General features: G+C 45.3%; 1 protein-coding gene across 2 annotated transcripts in view; it reads right to left on the reverse strand.

Moving 5' to 3' along the window:
• Positions 1-20,099, reverse strand: part of arhgap20b (Rho GTPase activating protein 20b) — a 135,020-nt gene that overhangs the window by 41,052 nt on the left and 73,869 nt on the right. For both annotated transcript variants that reach the window (XM_038775918.1, XM_038775919.1), the window contains exons 6-8: positions 18,754-18,838; positions 6,574-6,651; positions 5,586-5,652 (exon numbers count right to left, since the gene is read on the reverse strand). In XM_038775918.1, coding sequence (XP_038631846.1) covers positions 5,586-5,652; positions 6,574-6,651; positions 18,754-18,838 — 230 coding nt within the window. The remainder of the gene's footprint in view (positions 1-5,585; positions 5,653-6,573; positions 6,652-18,753; positions 18,839-20,099) is intronic.

Consider the following 20,099-nt stretch of genomic DNA (forward strand, 5'->3'; position numbering starts at 1 on the left):
GTGCTTCGGGTTAACAAAAGACAATGCAATCAGTGTTCCCTCAGTTATGAACTGGAGTCTCATCCTTGATTTTTCCACTCTAGTTCTGGAGGGGGACTTGAACCCAGAACCTTGTAATTCAGAAGTGAGTTTACTGCTGTGGTAGCGCAGCACCTTTAAGGGGCCATGATGTCATGGTCCATGTGACTGGCTCAGGGAATGCGTGAACCCCGGGCAATGAGGGATCAGCATGGGGAGCGGGGTTCTAGCCAGCGTGAGCCCAGGAACCAGAGTGTTAACACCTATATTAGAGACTCTGGGCACAATCTAATGGAAAAGTTTCAAAGTGTCAGTTGTGGAGGGTTTTGCTGGGTGTTTCCTGCTGATTCTGCCAGCGGGTTCCCCACTGCCATCTAACCACACTTGGGCCATGGGGAGTTTCTCACCGGTTTAGCTCACACTTAGAATCACTTTCATCTCTGAGGAGCTGAACCTGTTGGCCAGACCGGCTCCTCAGAGATCAAGCCGCCAATTTGAAAGGGTGCCCCAATCTCTCGGTGAGCATGTGGGTCCCCCACACCTCCAACCCAAGGCCAATGACACCGCTCACCCACATGGGCATTACCCCACAACTGCCCAAGTGAGGTCACCCTGGCATGGGATTCCAGAGGGCTCCCCTCTTCAGGACCCACCATGGCCCTTTACAGGCCCCTCCTTCCAGGACTCCCAACATTCATCCTCCCTCCCCCCAACCTCCCAGAGGCCCCTATCTACTGCCCTGCATCTCCTACCCTTCATTTCCCCTCCACCCTACATTCATGGACATGGCTCCCCTCAGACCCTAACACTTGGCAGTGCCACCCTGGCACCCAAGCATCCTGGCATTGCCACCCTACCACCCTGGGAGTGCTCCTGCTAGCTTTGCATTGCCAACCAGGCAGCTTGGTAATACCAAGATGGCAGTGCCAAAGTGCCCACATTCCAGGGGAGAGCCGGGGGGGGGGGGGGGCACCCTGTCCTACCCCAGACCACCCAAGGGTCTCCGATGGCCTGGGAGACCCCTGGGTGTCACTCCATCTGCTTCACGTTAGGCTGAGGCCTCCCTGGGGAAACCAGTAGATTCTGGGAGGCCGGTAGATCGTGGGTAAGCCTGCTGAAGTAGGTTTAAAACCTACTTAAGCGTGCGTGGTCTGTTCCCGCCCATTGTGGGTGGGATTCTGGTCACACCACCTTGTGGGAGTTGGATAGATACCGCGTGGCTGCCAGGAAGCCCGTGGGAAGCCTCACCCGGCATCTACCGACCACGTCGCGATCCCAGTCAGGCGCAACGTGGCCAGTAGATCACACCCTCTGTGCCTGCATGTACACAGGTTACCTTTGTTAGTTTCAATAAACACTTTGTTCCTCATTACTACCATCTAGCTGGTATTGCCTTGAGCCACCACAACCATCCACAGTGCCACAGCTGACAGGCAATGATCCTTTGGCTCTTCATTCAATTAACTAAATGTCAGCGAACTATCGGACATTGAAAAATAGAAGATCCAGCCAGCGAAGATCAGATATCTTTCTATTGAGGCTGTTAGATAGCAATCGGGTGTGAGAACCATTGTTGATTGAGTATACAATATATAGGTAGAATCTATATGGCAAATAGAAATAAACAAGTATGATCTGATAACTGATGTGATGGGCAGGCTGGGTCGATGTGGACTGCACTTGATGCAGTGTAGCGAGAGACAGACTTCTAACACCTAATACTAGCCTGACCAGACTTTCTAGCTACTGCATGGTATTTGCACTGACTAGCTCATGAACTCTGACTGTCTCAGTGGCTGGGTCCAGAGAGAATGGGAAACCTGGTGCCCTCTGGCTTTATAGTGGTAGTGTCCTGTCTGGTGATTGGCTGCTCTGTTCTGTGTGCTCGCTGGTCATCCTGTGTGTCAATCACTGCCTGTCTGCAATCCATTATATACATAGATGTATATTATGACATCTCCCCCCCCCCCCATTTAAAAAAAAACTATTAAGGTGCATGTGCGTGTGGATGTGTATATGTGTGTGACTATATACAGAATGTGCAACAGTGAACTTATATACATAGGAAGGTGTCGCTAGTGCAGAAATAGGGCAGATGAAACAGTAAATACAATATTTACAGAGGTCAAAATGATGAGGTAACAAGATGTACAAAAGTTCAGTCTATAAGTTTAGTCTTTGTGGCGGGCGACGAATTCTGGTTGATCGCTGCAAGGGTGGATCAGGGGCCGCCTGCACTTGGATAGGCGGGACCGCCGCCAATGTGGTGGTCGCAGGGGCCGGCAGGATTGCTGGTAGATTGGTGGCCTCGTGGTCGGGCACGTCCGGAGGAAGCATTGTGGGTGGCGGGGCATCTTGGTCAGGTGGCGGGCGTGGAAATCTGCGCAGTGCCCGTCTGTTGCGTCGTAGGAAGGAGCCATCAGCCATGTGGATGAGGAACGATCTCGGGGCCACTTGCTTGACCACCACAGCTGTGGCTGACCAGCTGCCGTCAGACAACTGTACACGAACACGATCAGTTGGGACCAGTTCGGGGAGATCTGTGGCATGAGCGTCGTATGCTGATTTCTGTTGGGCCCGAGACTGCTGCATCTTTTGTATGACCGTGAGGTGGTCAAGGTCTGGAACCTGGATGGCTGGAACCGTGGTTCCCAGAGGGCGATTCATGAGCATCTGTGCTGGAGACAACCCAGTGGACAGCGGGGTTGCTCTGTATGCCAGCAGCGCCAGGTTGAAGTCGGTGCCTGAGTCTGCAGCCTTGCATAGCAATCTCTTGATGATATGGACCCCTTTGTCGGCCTTCCCGTTTGACAGCGGGTAGTGGGGGCTGGAGGTTACGTGACGGAAGTTGTATAGCTGGGCAAAATCAGACCATTCCTGGCTGGAAAAACAGGGACCGTTGTCACTCATCACCGGTGAGCGGTATCCCATGCCTGGCAAACATTTCTTTGAATGCTTTAATCACTGCCTTCGACGTGAGGTCGGACAGTTTCACCACTTCTGAGTAACTGGAGAAGTAGTCGACCAGGAGGACATAGTCATGCCCCTTGGCGTAGAACAGGTCGACACCGACATTGGACCATGGTGAGGTCACTATCTCATGTTGCTGCAATGTTTCTTTGGGTTGAGCTAGCTGAAATTTCTGACATGTAGGGCAGTTGAGGACCGTGTTGGCAACGTCCAGGCTGGTGCCCGGTCAATAGACTGCTTCCAAGCTCTGCGTCGACATTTCTCAACCTCCAGGTGACCCTCATGGAGTTGGCCGAGCACCGTAGCTCGCATGCTCTGCGGAATCACGATCCTATCGAGCTTCATGAGGATGCCGTCCACCACCGTCAGGTCGCCCTTGACGTTGTAAAACTGGGGACACTGTCCCTTCTACCAGCCATTTGTAAGGTGCTGCATCACTCGCTCTAGCAGAGGATCCTTGGCCGTTTCCCCACGAATTTGGATGACCCTCTCATCAGAGACCAGAAGGTTGGAGGCACACAATTGCACCTGCGCGTCGATTTGGCAGACAAAGTCAGTTTGTTCACATGGTGTGGTGATAGACCTGGAAAGGGCATCTGCAACAATGAGTTATTTGCCTGGCGTGTAGACAAGTTCAAAGTCATAGCGGCGTAGCTTGAGAAGGGTTCGTTGTAACGGAGGCGTCATGTCATTTAAATCCTTCTGGATGATGTGGACTAATGGCCTGTGGTCCGTCTCAACTGTGAATTTTGGCAGGCCATAAACATAGTCGTGAAACTTGTCGATTCCCGTTAGGAGGCCCAGGCATTCCTTCTCAATCTGAGCGTACCGTTGCTCAGTGGGCATCATGGCTCTGGAGGCATACGCAACTGGAGCCCAGGAGGAGGAGTCATCCCGTTGGAGGAGCACCCCTCCAATACCGTCCTGGCTCACGTCAGTGAGTATTTTGGTTTCCTTTGTTGGGTCGAAGAATACCAGAAACGGGGCTGTGGTGAGTTTTGCCCTCAGCTCACGCCATTCTTTCTCATGAGCGGGCAGCCACTGGAATTCCATCGAATTTTTGACGAGATGGCGGAGGGCAGTGGTGTGGGATGCCATGTTAGGAATGAACTTCCCGAGGAAGTTCACCATCCCTAAAAAACGGAGGACCGCCTTCTTGTCCTCTGGTGACCTTCATGGCGTTGATCGGCGAAATCTTGTCAGCATCTGGCCACACGCCTTGCTGCGAGCTATGGTCACCAGGAATTTGATGTCTGATTGACCGGACGAGCACTTGGCCCTGTTGAGTCGGAGGCCATGCTCATGGATTCTGTGGAATACCTGCTTGAGGTGATCGATGTGTTCTTGAGGAGTTGTGGACCAGATTATGACATCGTCAACATACACTCGCACCCCCTCGATACCTCCATCATCTGTTCCATGATGCGGTGAAATACCTCATTCAAAGTAACAAATTGCAAAATAAAAACCCGATACAAATAGATAAGAGAATAGGGCAAGACTGCACAAATCACATATCACATTAGCGGCCCAATATGGGTTTTGCCAAAACAGGGTAACAGGCGGCCCTTGCCCTTGTGCTCATACATCGCTTACCCTTGTCAGGATAATATTAAACCAGCAGCAAAATCACAAGGGAATAAAGTCCAGGATTATTGATGAACAGTAGGATAATAACACATAGTATCAAAACAAAAAGCATATATTTATGCAAAGTTGGGTGGCAGGTCAGATTCACAGAATATAAAAAACAGTAAAGGATGACCAAAAGATTGATAAGGTGTGATAAATCAGAGTATGAGAGAAAGTGAAATAGAAACATAAAAACAGATAGTAACAACTGTTGTGTGCCCTCCTGCTGAGTCCACTGGTGTGCCTACTAACCTTAATTGGATGACAAATGAAGAGGAAGCGGAGTAGGTGGCCGTCTCACATAAAGTTCCTCTGGTGGCTATGCTAAGGCCTGGCATTGCCTCAAGACCTGCATTTGGTCTGGATGTCAGGGCACTGATACTTGTTGGAAAGTTCTGCTCTCAGTGTTAATCTTTCAAATTCATCTTCAAGATCCTGATGAAGGATCATTAAACATATACTCATTCTATTTCACCCTCCATGGATGCTGCTTCCAGCATTTTCTGTTTATATTTCAGATTTCCAGGATCCTCTGTATGTTGGGTTGAATTCGGAGAGTCTGACTTTAATACAGCGACAGGTTTGCCTTTACCTACAAGCCCATCACTGGAGTTCACCATGAACTAAATGTTTCTGCCTCTATACAGAAGTGAAACTTGTGGGGCAGCACGGTGGCACAGTGGTTAGCATTGCTGCCTACGGCGCTGAGGATCTGGGTTCAAATCCTGGCTCTGGGTCACTGTCCGTGTGGAGTTTGCACGTTCTCCCCGTGTCTGCGTGGGTTTCACCCCCACAACCCAAAAGATGTGCAGGATAGGCGGATTGGCCACGCTAAATTGCCCCTTAATTGGAAAAAATAGTTGGGTACTCTAAATTTTTTTAAAAAGAAGTGAAACTTGTCCTTTTTATGGATTGCTATCAACTAATAATCTCAAAATAAAAGCAGCATTAAAGACAGCACTTACCAATCAGCGGGTAGGGTGTCGCCTCTTTTCCCGAAATCACCCAAAGCTGGTAATTATTAGCTCTGTCCTGTTTGTGTTAAAAAAAGAAAGTAAGCAATTAATATTATGAATCAGCTCAAACGGTGTCTCAACGATCAAGATTTCTGTTCAGTCATGGGAGTTATTAGGTGGGTGGGAGGTGAGCTGTGCCTAATTGTTGGTGAGTGAGGTTTAGGGGATGTGTGTTGGAAGGGTGAGTGTATTTGTTTCTGTTCAGTAGATGCAGGCAAGTTTCATCTCAGAAGTGCAGGAAGGGATTGATTTTGGCTCATGCATTGGAAGTGAGCAAAGGTGGTACTGATTCCTGCTCACGTGAGAGTGAAGCAGGAGGGGAGGTTCATTGGACTTTACAATCATTCACTTTGTCCGCAGAAGTTTTCCAGTTTCTTGTGCTAGTTGATGGAGAGGATTACCGCTGCAACTTTGCAAACTCTCACATTTCCGACCGTTTGGGTATTAGGCAATCCAGAAATGAAAACCTGAGTTGAGCGGTGATGTGACCATCAATTCACTAGAGACACGATTGGAAGTAAACTGTGGTTTTAATAGTCTTACAACTGAGCCTGCCTGCAACCAGAGGAAATGAGAGCAGGCTTACGGCTGCAGTACTTTATACTTCCGGTAGTGGGAGGAGCCATGGGCGGAGCCAAGGGTGGAGCCCTGTACAAGCTCCTCATCTCCCCCTATGGGCAGAGCCGCGCAACGGCTCACATACATAACCCACAAGGACATAATACAATGCCATGCAATACAGTGTGAATTACAATGCAGTATGAATTCACCACAAGCGGTATGCCGAGGGAGGTTGTAGGGGGAAGGTGCGTACTGGGCGTGTGACATTCAGAACTATCTGTGAGCAGAACCTTAGGAGAACTGCTAATACACGGTAAAAAGTATTTGGTATGTAATGGTTCCTGAACCATGGACGAACAAAAACAACTCAACTTACTTTTGTATTGAGCTGTTGAACTGCCATTTTAATGACCTTTTTTGCTGTATCCGTGTTAGCCACCATAAGTGTTAACGTCTAATAAATTAAAAACAGAGGTCCACATCAGTTTCATATGAACAGATTCCAATCGTTGTGCTTTTCAGAATGAGAGGTGTTTGTGCCAGGAAATGGGATATTTTCAGTTGTAAGCACTCCCAGATTAGCTACAGGAAGATGGGATATGGGAAAGACCCCTCCAAAATACTCAAGTTCTAGCTTCGGGAAAGCATCAATTTGGCATTTTTACAATCACCACCCAATGACTTCTCAGATGGAAATTATTAACATAATAGTTAATGTTGTAGAATTCCAGCATGGAACCTCGCCCACTAGGACAATGGGCGTGGAAAGTTTTGGTTCAAGCACACCCACCCCCAATCCTGTCTCCATCTCAGCAACTCTTTTTTCACGCAATGATTTCAAATGAATAGAAACTCATAAGAGAATACATTCAAACTCACACCAAGTGTTCTGCACTGGGAGTGAAATTTCATAAAATCACCACTCTAGGGCTGAATTTGAGTCTGCATATGCTTGGTAGGAATTAAACTGAGTTCTCTCAAGTGGATTTAGCATAGGACCATTGAAGCCAGCTAACATATTTTCTCCCCTCTCCCCTGAAAGGTGTTGTACTTGCTGGTGAATATCCTAGCAGTTCCAGCAGTATATGGAAGAATAATGACATCCTCTGGTAGCAGAAATGTTTTTAAGGGCTTATGGGCAGGATTGAGCTCACCACTATCATAAAAGCAAAATGCTGCAGATGCTGGAGATCTGAAATAGAAACAGAAAATGGTGGAAAAACTCAGCAGCTCTGGCAGCATCGGTGGGGAGAGATACTGAGATAATATTTTGAGTCCACATGACCCTTCTTCAGAGATCACCACTGATGCTCACGCACAGTAAACCCGCTAATAATTACTGCTATTGCTCATGTATGGAAGGTGACCTGTAGAGCTGTCAGTAGGATAGGACCAACACCTACAATACTATGGACTGGATTTAATGTCAGAGCCTAGAAATTAATTTCAGAGTTCAATCAATGCCAATGACTGCCAGATACAATTTGAAGGAGACCCAATGGTGGAAACCTTCAGGAACTATAGATCCAAGCACCTTTCCTCCCATGTATGCTAACGTAGCATGTTTTTCTCGTTCTATTTGTGTGTTTTATTTGCCGTAGTTGCTCTCATTTCTGAGAAAGTGCATATATTTTGCTCCATAAGATCTAAGAACTCGTTCCCTGTGTAATAACTCTGCCAAGGCCAGACTTCATACAAACTTGTATTTATTTGGACAACAGAAAGAGCCACTGCTGCAGCATGCAATGCTTCCGTCCCAGTCCGGGGACAATCGGGAATATCCATCTAGGCCTGGGCTGCTGAATAGTTCCTATTGGACAAGCCTCTGTCCACTCAGTAGGAGAACTCATAATCCACGAACCCCACGGGACATCTTTCAACAATCCCCCATGTCCTTCATTGTCAGCATAACGCCCTCTCTATTTTGAATAAATGCACTGACTAATTTAGTACTGGTACAATAATTTATTTTCAGAGTTAGTTGCATTCAGCTGCGGCAGCAGTCAGGGAACTACATTTAGTTTCGGAACCCCAGCTTGAGCAGATGAAAATAAAGCCATGGGTCAAACCTATGATCACTACCATTTGACTTATGTTGCAAAGTGAATGTAGTATTAATGTTAGGATATTGGACCAGATCCCAACATTTGTTAGGATACCGGACGAGAACACCAAACAATTTTTAACAATGTATAAAACTGTGGGGAAAGGTGACTTCACCCAGGAGTGATGACTCTGACTAATAGGTATCTTTTATGTGAAAACAAACTCTAATTTAAACATGGAATTAGCCACATTAACATCAAAGAAATAGCTTTACAGTTAGCCGTTAAACAGTTCTTAAACGCAAGGAAAAACTTCAACTTACTATCTATACCTGTGAATAACTCCAATTAAGCAACCCAATAAGTTCAAATGCCACTTATGAATAAAGTTAACAAGACAGGTTTAGTTTCTCAGCTGCGTGGAGACTTTTGGAGAGAGCTGCATTCAAGCGCAGAACCAGTACACTTCTGTTCAACCTAACAGCATTTGGTAAAACTGACATTCAACGAAAAATCCAAAACTACAGACAGACCTGTCTTCTCCCATTAATTACATTGTTTGTATCCAACTAAGTCCATTACCTGCTTATCTAGCACTAAATAGCTAAATAGTTTAGCATACTGGGCTAAATTGCTGGCTTTTAAAGCAGACCAAATACTACTCCCTCATAAATTATCTGCACTCCAGGGAATCTCCCGAAATCAAAACATGCCAGTTATCTGTAACTACATAAGTGGTTAAAATCAATAATTACCTCACTCTTCTATGACTTCTTAATTACAACTTTAGCAGACACACAGTCCGGCTACTTTAACCTAAGTCCTATAATAATATTGCTGTAACAAATATTTATCTTAACCCAGGCTTTTAAAAACATTACTGTAACAGAAATACAGTACAATATATAATAATTTCTACATTTATCGCATAAGGATCTGGCACATAAAGGGATAGCATGGGACTGAGTATAGAATTGCACAGACAGTGACATAAGAGAACACATAGGGTTGTGTTGGACAGAGTTGCCTATAGAGGCAGTTCCCAGCTTGGACTTTTACTGTGCCTATGTCACTTTCTAGTAGTTAATGACTACTTACTGTTCAACTACCAAACACAATGAATTCCTTAATAAGACCTATCAAACTATGCCCAACACCTTAAAACATGGCAGCAGCAAATGGAAAGAACTTAAAACTGCAGGAGAAAACTAAAATCCTGCAAAACTGAAGACAAAAATCAAAGAAGAATTCTGACCTGAAGAAAAGCTTAAGAAGGGAAGGCATAGAAGGAAACCAGCAGAGAAAAACTCTAAAGAAAGGCTTGGGAACTGAAGGCAGAAACTACATTTTTCACTGCAGCAGAAGACTCCATTGACTCCTATGGATGACCAGCTTCAATACCCAGAATGGGCAGTCCACAGAATGAGCAGGAGTGAGATAGGATGTTAAATTCCTGGACAATACAAGTCCTGAAAAAACTTTAATACAATAGTCAGAAATTGGCGTTTAAATCACAGTCCAAGAAAACGGATTCTTGGTTTGGCCCTAGAACACATGGTAGCCGAATTTGTTCCAAACAAAGAAGAATAAAATAATTAATTAAAAGATAATTGCAACTGAGTGGCTAGCTTAAAAAGCCCAGCAAAAGCAATGCTTCCCAGACCCAAGAACATTGCGCCGAAGTAGGGAAGATTCGAACCAGTCTATCCAGGCAGCCATTTTTGAAAAATGTAAAATTGCAAACAACATTACCGCAGGAGCCCACCATAACTAGCAGGCACGGGAAAACCATTTGTGGAGAAGCGAAAGGCAGCGCCAGCCTGGATTTTCAGAAACCTCTGAAATATTAGCCTGTTAAAAATTTTAACCTTGGATCAGAAATTCATTTTTTCAAATCAATTTGGACTTATCCAAGTCCGAGATCAACAGGAACATTGGGGACTCTGGAGAAGGAGATTCCATAGATACACGACTGCTTCAGATGTGGATAAAAAGCCAGAAGCTGAAATAGTTAACACACTGCTTTATTTGGTAGGGCTGATTGCTGTTGATGTAACAGTTTATTACGTGAGGGAGATATTAGGACATTTGGTCCAGTGGGTGAGAAGTTGGAGTCAAATATAGATGATAAACCAGGCTAGTCCCGTGGGCAGAGCAGACAGGGGTATGATAAGGCACATGGGAGGACTGGTAGGCTAAACTGCATTTATTTCAATGCAAGGAGCCTGACGGGTAAGACTGATGAACTCAGAGTGTTGGTCAGCACATGGAATTCTGGTATTATTGCAATCACAGAAACCTGGTTGAAAGAAGGGCAGAATTGGCAGATGAATGTTCCAGGGTGCAGAAGGTTCAACTGTGATAGAGGGGGATGTAAAATAAGAGAAGGAATTGCATTGATTAGGGAGAACATTGTGACAGTACTTAGGGATTAAAATGTAATAGGTTCCTCAAATGAAACCATATGGTTAGAATTTAGCAATAAAAAGGAGGCAATCACATTGCTGGGAGTCTGCTATCGGCCCCAAAACAGTCAGGGAGAGATAGACGGGCAGATCTGTAGGCAAATCTCTGAGAATTGTAAGAAAAATCAGGTAATATTAGTACATGATTTCAACTTTACCAATATTAATGAGGATAATAAAAGCGTGAAAGGCTTAGAGGGGGCAGAATTCTTGAAATGCATCAACGAGAGCTTTTTACGTTAATGCATAGAAAGTCCTACAAGGGAGAGAGTGGTGCTACATATAGTTTTATGGCATGAAGCCGAACAATTGGTTGAACTATCAGTGGGGGAGCATTTTGAAAACAGTGACCATAACACAGTAGAATCTAAGGTATTATGGTAAAGGGCAAAGATAGACTGGAAATTAAGAGTCTGCATTGAGGGAAAGCTAATTTTAATAAAATAATACAATATCTGTCTAAAGTTAACTGGGAGCTGCTGCTTGGGGAAAAACGCACATCAGAGCAAGGTACTGGCATGGATAGAGGATTGGCTGACTGGCAGAAGGCAGAGAATGGAGATAAAGGGATCCTTTTCAGGATGGCAGCCGACGACTAGTGGTGTTCCGCAGAGGTCAGTGTTGGGACCACAGCTATTCATGATGTACATTAATGATCTGGAAAAAGGAACTGAGGGCATTGTTACCAAGTTTGCAGATGATACAAAGATATATAGAGGGACAGGTTGTGTTGAGGAAGCACGGAGGCTGCAGAAGGGCCTGGACAGGCTAGGAGAGTGGGAAAAGAAGTAGCAGATGGCATACAACATGGGAAAATGTGAGGTAATACACTTTGTTTGGAAGAATAGAGGCATAGACTATTTTCTAAATGGAAAAGGCTTCAGAAATCAGAACTACAAAGGGACTTTGGAGTCCTTGTTCATGATTCTCTTAAGGTTAAAATGCAGATTCAATTGGTAGTGAGGAAGGCAAATGCAATTTTAAAATTCATGTTGAGCGGGCTAGAATACAAGAGCAGGGATGTACTGTTGATGCCATAGATGGCTCTTGTCAGGCCCCATATGGAATATTGTGAGCAGCTTTGGGCCCTGTGTGGTGATCACAAGTTAACCAGATGCAACACAACTGAGCGACCACTAGAGGGAGCACGGGAGAGCCATATAAATAGATCAGGACAGGAAGTGAGGACACACTCTTCACAGCAGGGGGGCTGGTAAGCAGGACACACAGCAGGCAAAGCTGGTAGTTAGCACTGGAAGGTAGTTCTAGGTCGAGCTCTGGAAACTGAACAAACCCACAATAAAGCATCTTCTCCACACTTGAGACTGCGAGCTTTATTAAGACACGAGGAACAACACATGGTACCTAGGAGTGATTTCAGACGCTTACGACAGGACAACTCAGCTGCAGATACAGAAAGCACAAAATGGCATGGAAATCTCCTACTGGACATTTGACTGGGGAAGACATCGCTAATTCGAGGATGTGGCATGGATACCCACCTCAGCTGGACACGACTGGTAATATAAGAAATGTCTGGAAAAGGTTCAAACAAATGTTCGATTTTTATCTCATAGCTAATGATGTAGCAGACGCCTCAGACAAAATTAAAATAGCAATTCTCATCGAAGGGCCTGTCAATAAGAAAGTGTATAATGGATTTAAACACTCAAAAGGTGAAGACAGGAACAGCTTACAAACGTTACTAAACAAATTTGAAGAGTACTGTGAGAAATTTGAACAGCAAGGCATGCTCACAGTCCAACCTGCACAGAGACTGAGTGATGCAAGACTTAAAAAATCACAAAAAGATCAGGAAATCGCGAATGCACAGTACAGATCAAAAAGAAGAAATAACATGAATTTTTCACAAAGCCAAAACGCTGAAATCCAGTCCAGATCGGAAAGAAAAGGTAACTTACAACTTTTAGAAAGAAAAAACGCTGAAATCCGCGATAAAATGGCGTCGGAGCACATTTTGCAGTCTCTGGTAAGCAAAGAACTACAAATCGCGTCTGCGCATGCGCCGGAACCGGAAGTTGCGCATGCGCCGGAACCGGAAGTCGCGCGAGCGCCGGAACCGGAAGTCGCGCATGCGCAGTTTACAAAAGATCGCGGCGCCGACCGTTATGCGCATGCGCAAGCCGCGCATGCGCAGTCAAAAAAAGTCTTCGTCGCGGACCGTCATGCGCATGCGCAAGCCGCGCATGCGCAATGGACACCGAACCGCACAAGGAAAGAAAGCCGATTTGCGCATGTGCAAGTCGTTCCTACGCGTGACGTCATGACGTCTGAGAATCCTGACCACGCCCACTTAAAAGGGAAATGCCCGAAAATTGAAAACAAGACACTTAAAGTGGTAAAACCAAATTTTCTTGCCTCAGAACACAGAAAAACGCCTGAACTTAAACCAACAGTGAAAAACAACTTGCACAAAACCTTGGAAAAAGCTGCCTTCACCACACACAGTGAAGCGAACAAAAAGAATTCCGAAACAACAAAAGATGATTTGTTTTTCGACGATTACCTCTCAGACCTGACTGGGTCAGTCGGATATGCTTATCACAGCATCAGCGACACGGTCGCAAAGTTCAACACGAATCAACTCGTGGTAGAAGAAGCCAACGAAGATGAAATGGGTTTCAAAGAATACTACTCAGACATGGAGGAGTTATTTGGACATGCTGATCACAGCATCAGCGACACCGTTGCAAAGCTCAACACGACTCTACTCATGGTGGATGAATCCAACACCATGGTGCCATGGCAGCTCGTCGATACATTGGATGACAGCAATACCCAAGACGAAGACGACGCCACACAGAGAGCACAGGAAGACTCCACGGAGCGAGCGATGACAGGCTCCACAGTGCGGGTGATGAAAGACGCCAACAGGGATGCAAGCAAACACTCCCGGGCGGACACCAAGCATGAACAAGACCATGAAGGTAAACCCGCTGTACCTGAGCAACCGCAAGCAGACTATGAAAGTCTACCAAGCTCACAGGAACAAGAAGAAAGAGCGGACTATGAAAGTCCAACACGCTCACAGGAACAAGAAGAAAAAGCAGACTATGAAAGTGCAACACGCTCACAGGAACAAGAAGAAAGAGCAGACTATGAAAGTCCAACACGCTCACAGGAACAAGAAGAAAGAGCGGACTATGAAAGTCCAACACGCTCACAGGAACAAGAAGAAGACAATGCACCTCTGCCCACTGCATGCGAAGACAGTGACAAGGTGATCACACTCAACGTACAGGATCACAGTGAGACTGACAGTTCTCAGCTTGTCTGTACCGAAGCACAGAGCAAAATCAGTGACAAGGTGCTCGCACTCGACATACAGGATCACAGTGAGACTGACAGTTCTCAGCTTGTCTGTACAGAAGCACAGAGTCGGGCCACCCAACAGTCCAGAGAGACGATGCCGAAAGAAAACATGCAGATTTTGACTCCAGAAGAGGAGCACCTGGAGTCCACAGAGACAATGCCGAAAGAAACCATGCAGATTCTGACTCCAGAAGAGGAGCACCTGGAGTCCAGAGACATCAAACAAAAAGACACCATGCAGATTTTGACTCCAGAAGAGGAGCACCTGGAGTCCAGTGAGATAACATCAACAGAAATCATGAAGATTTTAACTCCAGAAGCGGAGCACCAAGAGTCTAGAGAAACCACGTCAGCTGAAATCATGCAGATTTGGACTCCAGAAGAGGAGCGCCGAGAGTCCACAGACACCGCGTCAAATGTAATCAAGAAGACTTTGACTCCGGAAGACGAGCACCAAGAAAGCAAAGATGCGGAATCCAATTCTCCACAACTGATTGATGTCACCTGCACCGATGCAACATCAGATCATTCGCACCACTCGCAAGACGGAATGCTCAATGACTCAAATTATCCACTCGGGACACTCATAGAGTATAACAAGAAAAACAAAAGTCAAAAGAAACACAGCAAGAAGAAAAGCAACATGAAGCGCGACAAGACAAACAACAATAGCAAGAAGCACAGCAGAAACGAGAACGACAACAGCAAGAATAAAAGCAACATGAAGCGCAACAAGACAAACAACAACGTCAGGCACAAAGATAGCGACAACGACAGAGGCAGAAACAACAAGAATGGCAACAAACACAACAAAGTCAGGAGCAAAGATAGCGACAACAACAAAGACGGAAACGACAAAAACAGCGACAAGTACGGCAACGGAAGCAACAAAAACAGGAACGACAGAAACAACAGCAATGAAACAACGACTTGTACACAATGGCACTACTTGGCACATGATGGACGATGCCACAGCACACTGCAAAACGATAACAAGACTACAAACATGTCATGGGATGACAACGAATCGCACAAACTCACGTCTGCTCCAGAACAAGCAAGCACACCAGCATCCAAGGCGGATGAGACAATAAATCAACACCACAAGCACAAAAAAAAAGTCCATGCCAGTCAACATCAGTGATGTGACCATGCAAACACCTCGGGATGACGCATTGGGTACTTAAGATAACAAGGAACACCAACAACATTCACAGCGGACTTGCAATATCAATATCACCACGTCATCAACAACAAAAAGAAAAAAAAAAAAAAAAAAGCTCTGAACAAATTCATCAAGTTTGGACTCATAAATGTGTTTATTAAGTTTGGACATATAAATACATTGGCTTTGTTAACTAAGGCAATAGCATCATCACTTGTATAGATACGCATATCATAAGTTACTGTTTTGTATAATTTTCCTTAATGATGTTCAGAAAATATGTTAAGAGAAAAAGGGGGATGTGGTGATCACAAGTTAACCAGATGCAACACAACTGAGCGACCACTAGAGGGAGCACGGGAGAGCCATATAAATAGATCAGGACAGGAAGTGAGGACACACTCTTCACAGCAGGGGGGCTGGTAAGCAGGACACACAGCAGGCAAAGCTGGTAGTTAGCACTGGAAGGTAGTTCTAGGTCGAGCTCTGGAAACTGAACAAACCCACAATAAAGCATCTTCTCCACACTTGAGACTGCGAGCTTTATTAAGACACGAGGAACAACACACCCTGTATCTAAGGAAGGATGTGCCGACCTAGGAGAGGGCCCAGAAGAGGTTAACAAGAATGACTCTGGAATGAAGAGCTGGTCATATGTGGAGCAGTTGAGGACTCTGGGTCTGTACTTGATTGAGTTTAGAAGGATGGGGGAGAGGGAACTCATTGAAACTTACAAAAGTTTGGCCTAGATAGAGTGAACGTGGAGAAGATGTTTCCAATAGTAGGAGAAACTAGAACCCGAGGGCACAGCCTCTACTGAAGGGACGATCCTTTAAAACAGAGATGAGGAGGAATTTCTTCAGCCAGAATGTAGTTGATCAGTGGAACTCATTCCCGCAGAAGGCTGTGGAGTCCACGTCATTGAGGGTCTTTAAGACAGAGATAGATAGGCTCTTGATTAGTAAGGGGGTGAACAGTTACTGGGAGAAGGCAGGAGAATGGGGTGAGAAACATATCAGCCACGACTGAATGGCTAATTCTGCTCCTATGTCTTATGGTATTATTCATACAATAATGGAATAGACAGAATACTGGGGCCACCATGTTGCTGTGAGAGTGAAGGATGGAAGCAATAAGTCCAGAGAACCCGTGGACGGCACAGTAGCACAGTGCTTAGCACTGTTGCTGCACAGCTCCAGGGTCACAGGTTCGATTCCCAGCTTGGGTCACTGTCTGTGCGGAGTCTGCACATTCTCCCCGTGCTTGCGTGGGTTTCCTCCGGGTGCTCCGGTTTCCTCCCACAGTCTAAAGATGTGCAGGTTAGGTGGATTGGTCATGCTAAATTGTCCTTAGTGTCCAAAATGATTAGGTGGGGTTACAGGGTTAGGGTGGAGGTGTGGGCTTAGATAAGGTGCTCTTTACCAAGGGGCGGTGCAGACTCGATGGCTCGAATGGCCTCCTTCTGCACTGCAAATTCCATGATTCTATGAATCCTAGATGTCAAGGGATATCCAGGGTTGGAAGAAAAAGGGGAAGCCTATGCAAGGAACGGGGGTCTCAAAATAGCGGAAGCCCAAAAGGAGTATATAATGTATAGGGGGTTACTTCAGAAAGAAATTAGGAGGGCAAAGAGGGGGCATGAAAAAGCACTGGAGGGTAAAATAAAGGAAATTCCAACGGTATTTTATAAGTATATCAAGGGCAGGAGGTTGGCCAGGGTAAGAGTCAGGCCCCTTCGGGACCAATGTGGCAATTTGTATGTGGAACAGGGAGATATTGGTGAGGTTTTAAATGAATACTTTGCATCTGTGTTCACTATGGAGAAGGATGATGTAGGCATAGAAATTAGGGAGGCGCATTGTGATTTACTTGAATGACCTAACATTGGGAGGGCAAAGGATTTAACGGTTTAAACGTGCCTAAAAGTGGATAAATCCCCAAGTCACAACCTCACAGAGGAAGAGCCATCTTCCATCACAGGTGTGCGGGAATGAGAGAGCTGTATGAAGGAGCGGGAGAAAAAACACTATAGGCATGAGTCCAGAGTTTGTCTGCCCCTAAAGAGTGGGATCAATCTATCAGTACAATAGGAGAATCCGCAAGAGCGATTCAATGCCAAAGAATTTTTTAAAAGTTGAAAAGATACCCAGATGCCAGAACAATCTCTGATTCAATTAAGTTCATCTGCAGTGACAGGGGCTACCATCCCTCCGACTGTGGTGTAAATGAGATATGGAAGGGCTGTAATGCCTCCAGACTGCCTGAACCTATGAACTCAGAGACTTGAGAGACAGGGGAGATGGGGTAGTAGTCGTGACGCAAGTACATGGGGTAAACTGGGATAACTTGTGAATATATTGGATAAAGATTGGGGTAGGGTGTGTTATAAGGGCAAAGCATATAGGTGAATTGGACATTCTGAATTCTCCTTCCATGCACCCGAACAGGCACCGGAATGTGGCGACTAGGGACTTTTCACAGTAACTTCATTGCAGTGTTAATGTAAGCCTACTTGTGACAATAAAGATTTTTTTTTTAATAAAGAGTTAACATGGGACTGAGTACAATACTGCCTAATATAGTAATGTAACAGAATACATGACTTTTACCTAGGGTTCAGTGAGGTATTGGACAGAGCTGTGTATAGAAGCAAGTATGGCGACTATTCCTGGGTTGGATGTTTACTGGACATATAGTTCCTACTAGTTAATAAATACTTTCTGTTGAACTACCTAAACAATGAACACCTTAATAAGACCTATTAAACTATGTCGGACATCAAATAAGAGCAGGGTCAGTCTCAGTTTCAATAGAACAAAGAACAAAGAAAAGGACAGCACAGGAACAGGCCCTTCGGCCCTCCAACCCTGTACCGACCATGCTGCCTGTCTAAACTACAATCTTCAACATTTCCTGGGTCCGTATCCCTCTATTCCCATCCTATTCATGTATTTGTTAAGATGCCCCTTAAACGTCACTATTGTCCCTGCTTCCACCACCTCCTCCGGCAGCGTGTTCCAGGCACCCACGACCCTCTGCGTAAAAAAACTTGCCTCGTACATCTCCTCTAAACCTTTCATCTCGCATCTTAAACCTATGCCCCCTAGTAATTGACTCCTCTACCCTGGGGAAAAGTCTCTGACTATCCACCCTGTCTATGCCCCTCATAATTTTGAGACCCCTATCAGGTCGCCCTCAACCTCCGTCGTTCCAGTGAGAACAAACCAAGTTTATTCAACCTCTCAGACAGTCTCCCACCATTCACTGTGTAAAGCCAGACATCAGTAACTACTTGGGTAAATTGTTGGTAAGTGTGGCATTGCACCACAGCAAGAATCTATAACTGTGGGAAACACAAGGCGAGAGTTGGGCAAGAAAATTATGATTTACAGCTTTGCTACAATGACATGACCGTGGCTATTTTTGAATAGAAGCTATTTATTTAATTTTAGAAAAATCAGCAAAACAATCTTAATCCCAAGAAATTTGAAAAGTTTGTCTTTGGCAGTGCTTTTTAATAAATACAACTTAGAAGTGGCAATACATACTGAGGCACCACTCTGCGTTGTCATCACTAGCATCTTCATGGATATTTTCTTCGGATGCTCATTCTGCTTCATCTCATTGATTTGCCTGTGTACAGATCAAACAGCTATGATTAGTATCTCAACACGACTTACAGCAACTTGACATCTGTGAACAATCTGCTTTGATCTTGAACAACCAAAGAAGGTCCGAAGTAATGTATTCCACAGGTAAATAATGTTTTTGAAAACTTAAAAAATAGTTTCTTCCAACTTTCATCTCTTCTTCTTGATTCGCTCAAAGGGATACAGTTTCATTGATGTTGGAAATTCTCCAGTACCTTAGCCAGGTAGAAACACCGAAACAGAGAAAATATAGGAGCCGGAGGCGGCCATTTGTCCCTTCATGCCCACTCCACCATTCATTATGATTATGGCTGATCGTCCAACTCAATAGCCTAATCCCGCTTTCCGCATTTACTTTGATCCCCATCACCCTAAGTGCTATATTTATCTGCTTATTGAAACCTACAATGTTTTGGACTCAATTCCTTCCTGTGGTAACAACTTCCACAGGCTAACCACTCTCTGGGTGAAGACATTTCTCCTCATTGCTGTCCTAAATGGTCTACCCCGTATCCTCAGACTGTGACCCCTGGTTCTTGACACCCCCACCATCGGAAACATCCTTCCTGCATCTACCCTGTCCAGTCCTGTTAGAATTTTATAGGTTTCTATGAGATCCCCCTCATTCTTCTGAACTCCAGTGAATACAATCCTAACCGATTCAATTTCTCCTCCTACGTCAGTCTCACCATCCCAGGAATCAGTCTGGTAAACCTTCGCTGCACTCCCTCTATAGCTAGAACATAATTCCTCAGATAAGGAGACCAGACTGCACAGAATATTCCAGGTGTGGCCTCACCAAGGCCATGTATAATTGCAGCAAGACATCACTGTTCATGTAGTCAAATCCTCTCGCAATGAAGGCCAGCATACTATTTTCCTTCTTTACCGCCTGCTGCACCTGCATGCTTACCTTTAGTGACTGGTGGACGAAGACACCCAGGTCTCGTTGCATGTTCCCCTCTCCTAATTTATGACCATTCAGATAATAGTCTGCCTTCTTGTTTTTGCTACCAAAGTGGAGAACCTCGCATTTATCCAAATTATACTACATCTGCCACTCATTTGCCCACTCACTCAACATGCCCAAATCACACTGAAGGATCTCTGCATCCTCCTCATAGTTCATCCTCCCACCCAACTTGGTGTTATCTGTAAATTTGGAGGTATGACATTTTGTTCCCTCGTCTAAATCATTAATATATATTGTGAATGGCTGGGGTCCTAGCACTGATCACTGCGAT

This window comes from Scyliorhinus canicula, chromosome 17, assembly GCF_902713615.1.
Source record: "Scyliorhinus canicula chromosome 17, sScyCan1.1, whole genome shotgun sequence".
In the NCBI taxonomy this organism is placed as follows: Eukaryota; Metazoa; Chordata; class Chondrichthyes; order Carcharhiniformes; family Scyliorhinidae; genus Scyliorhinus; species Scyliorhinus canicula.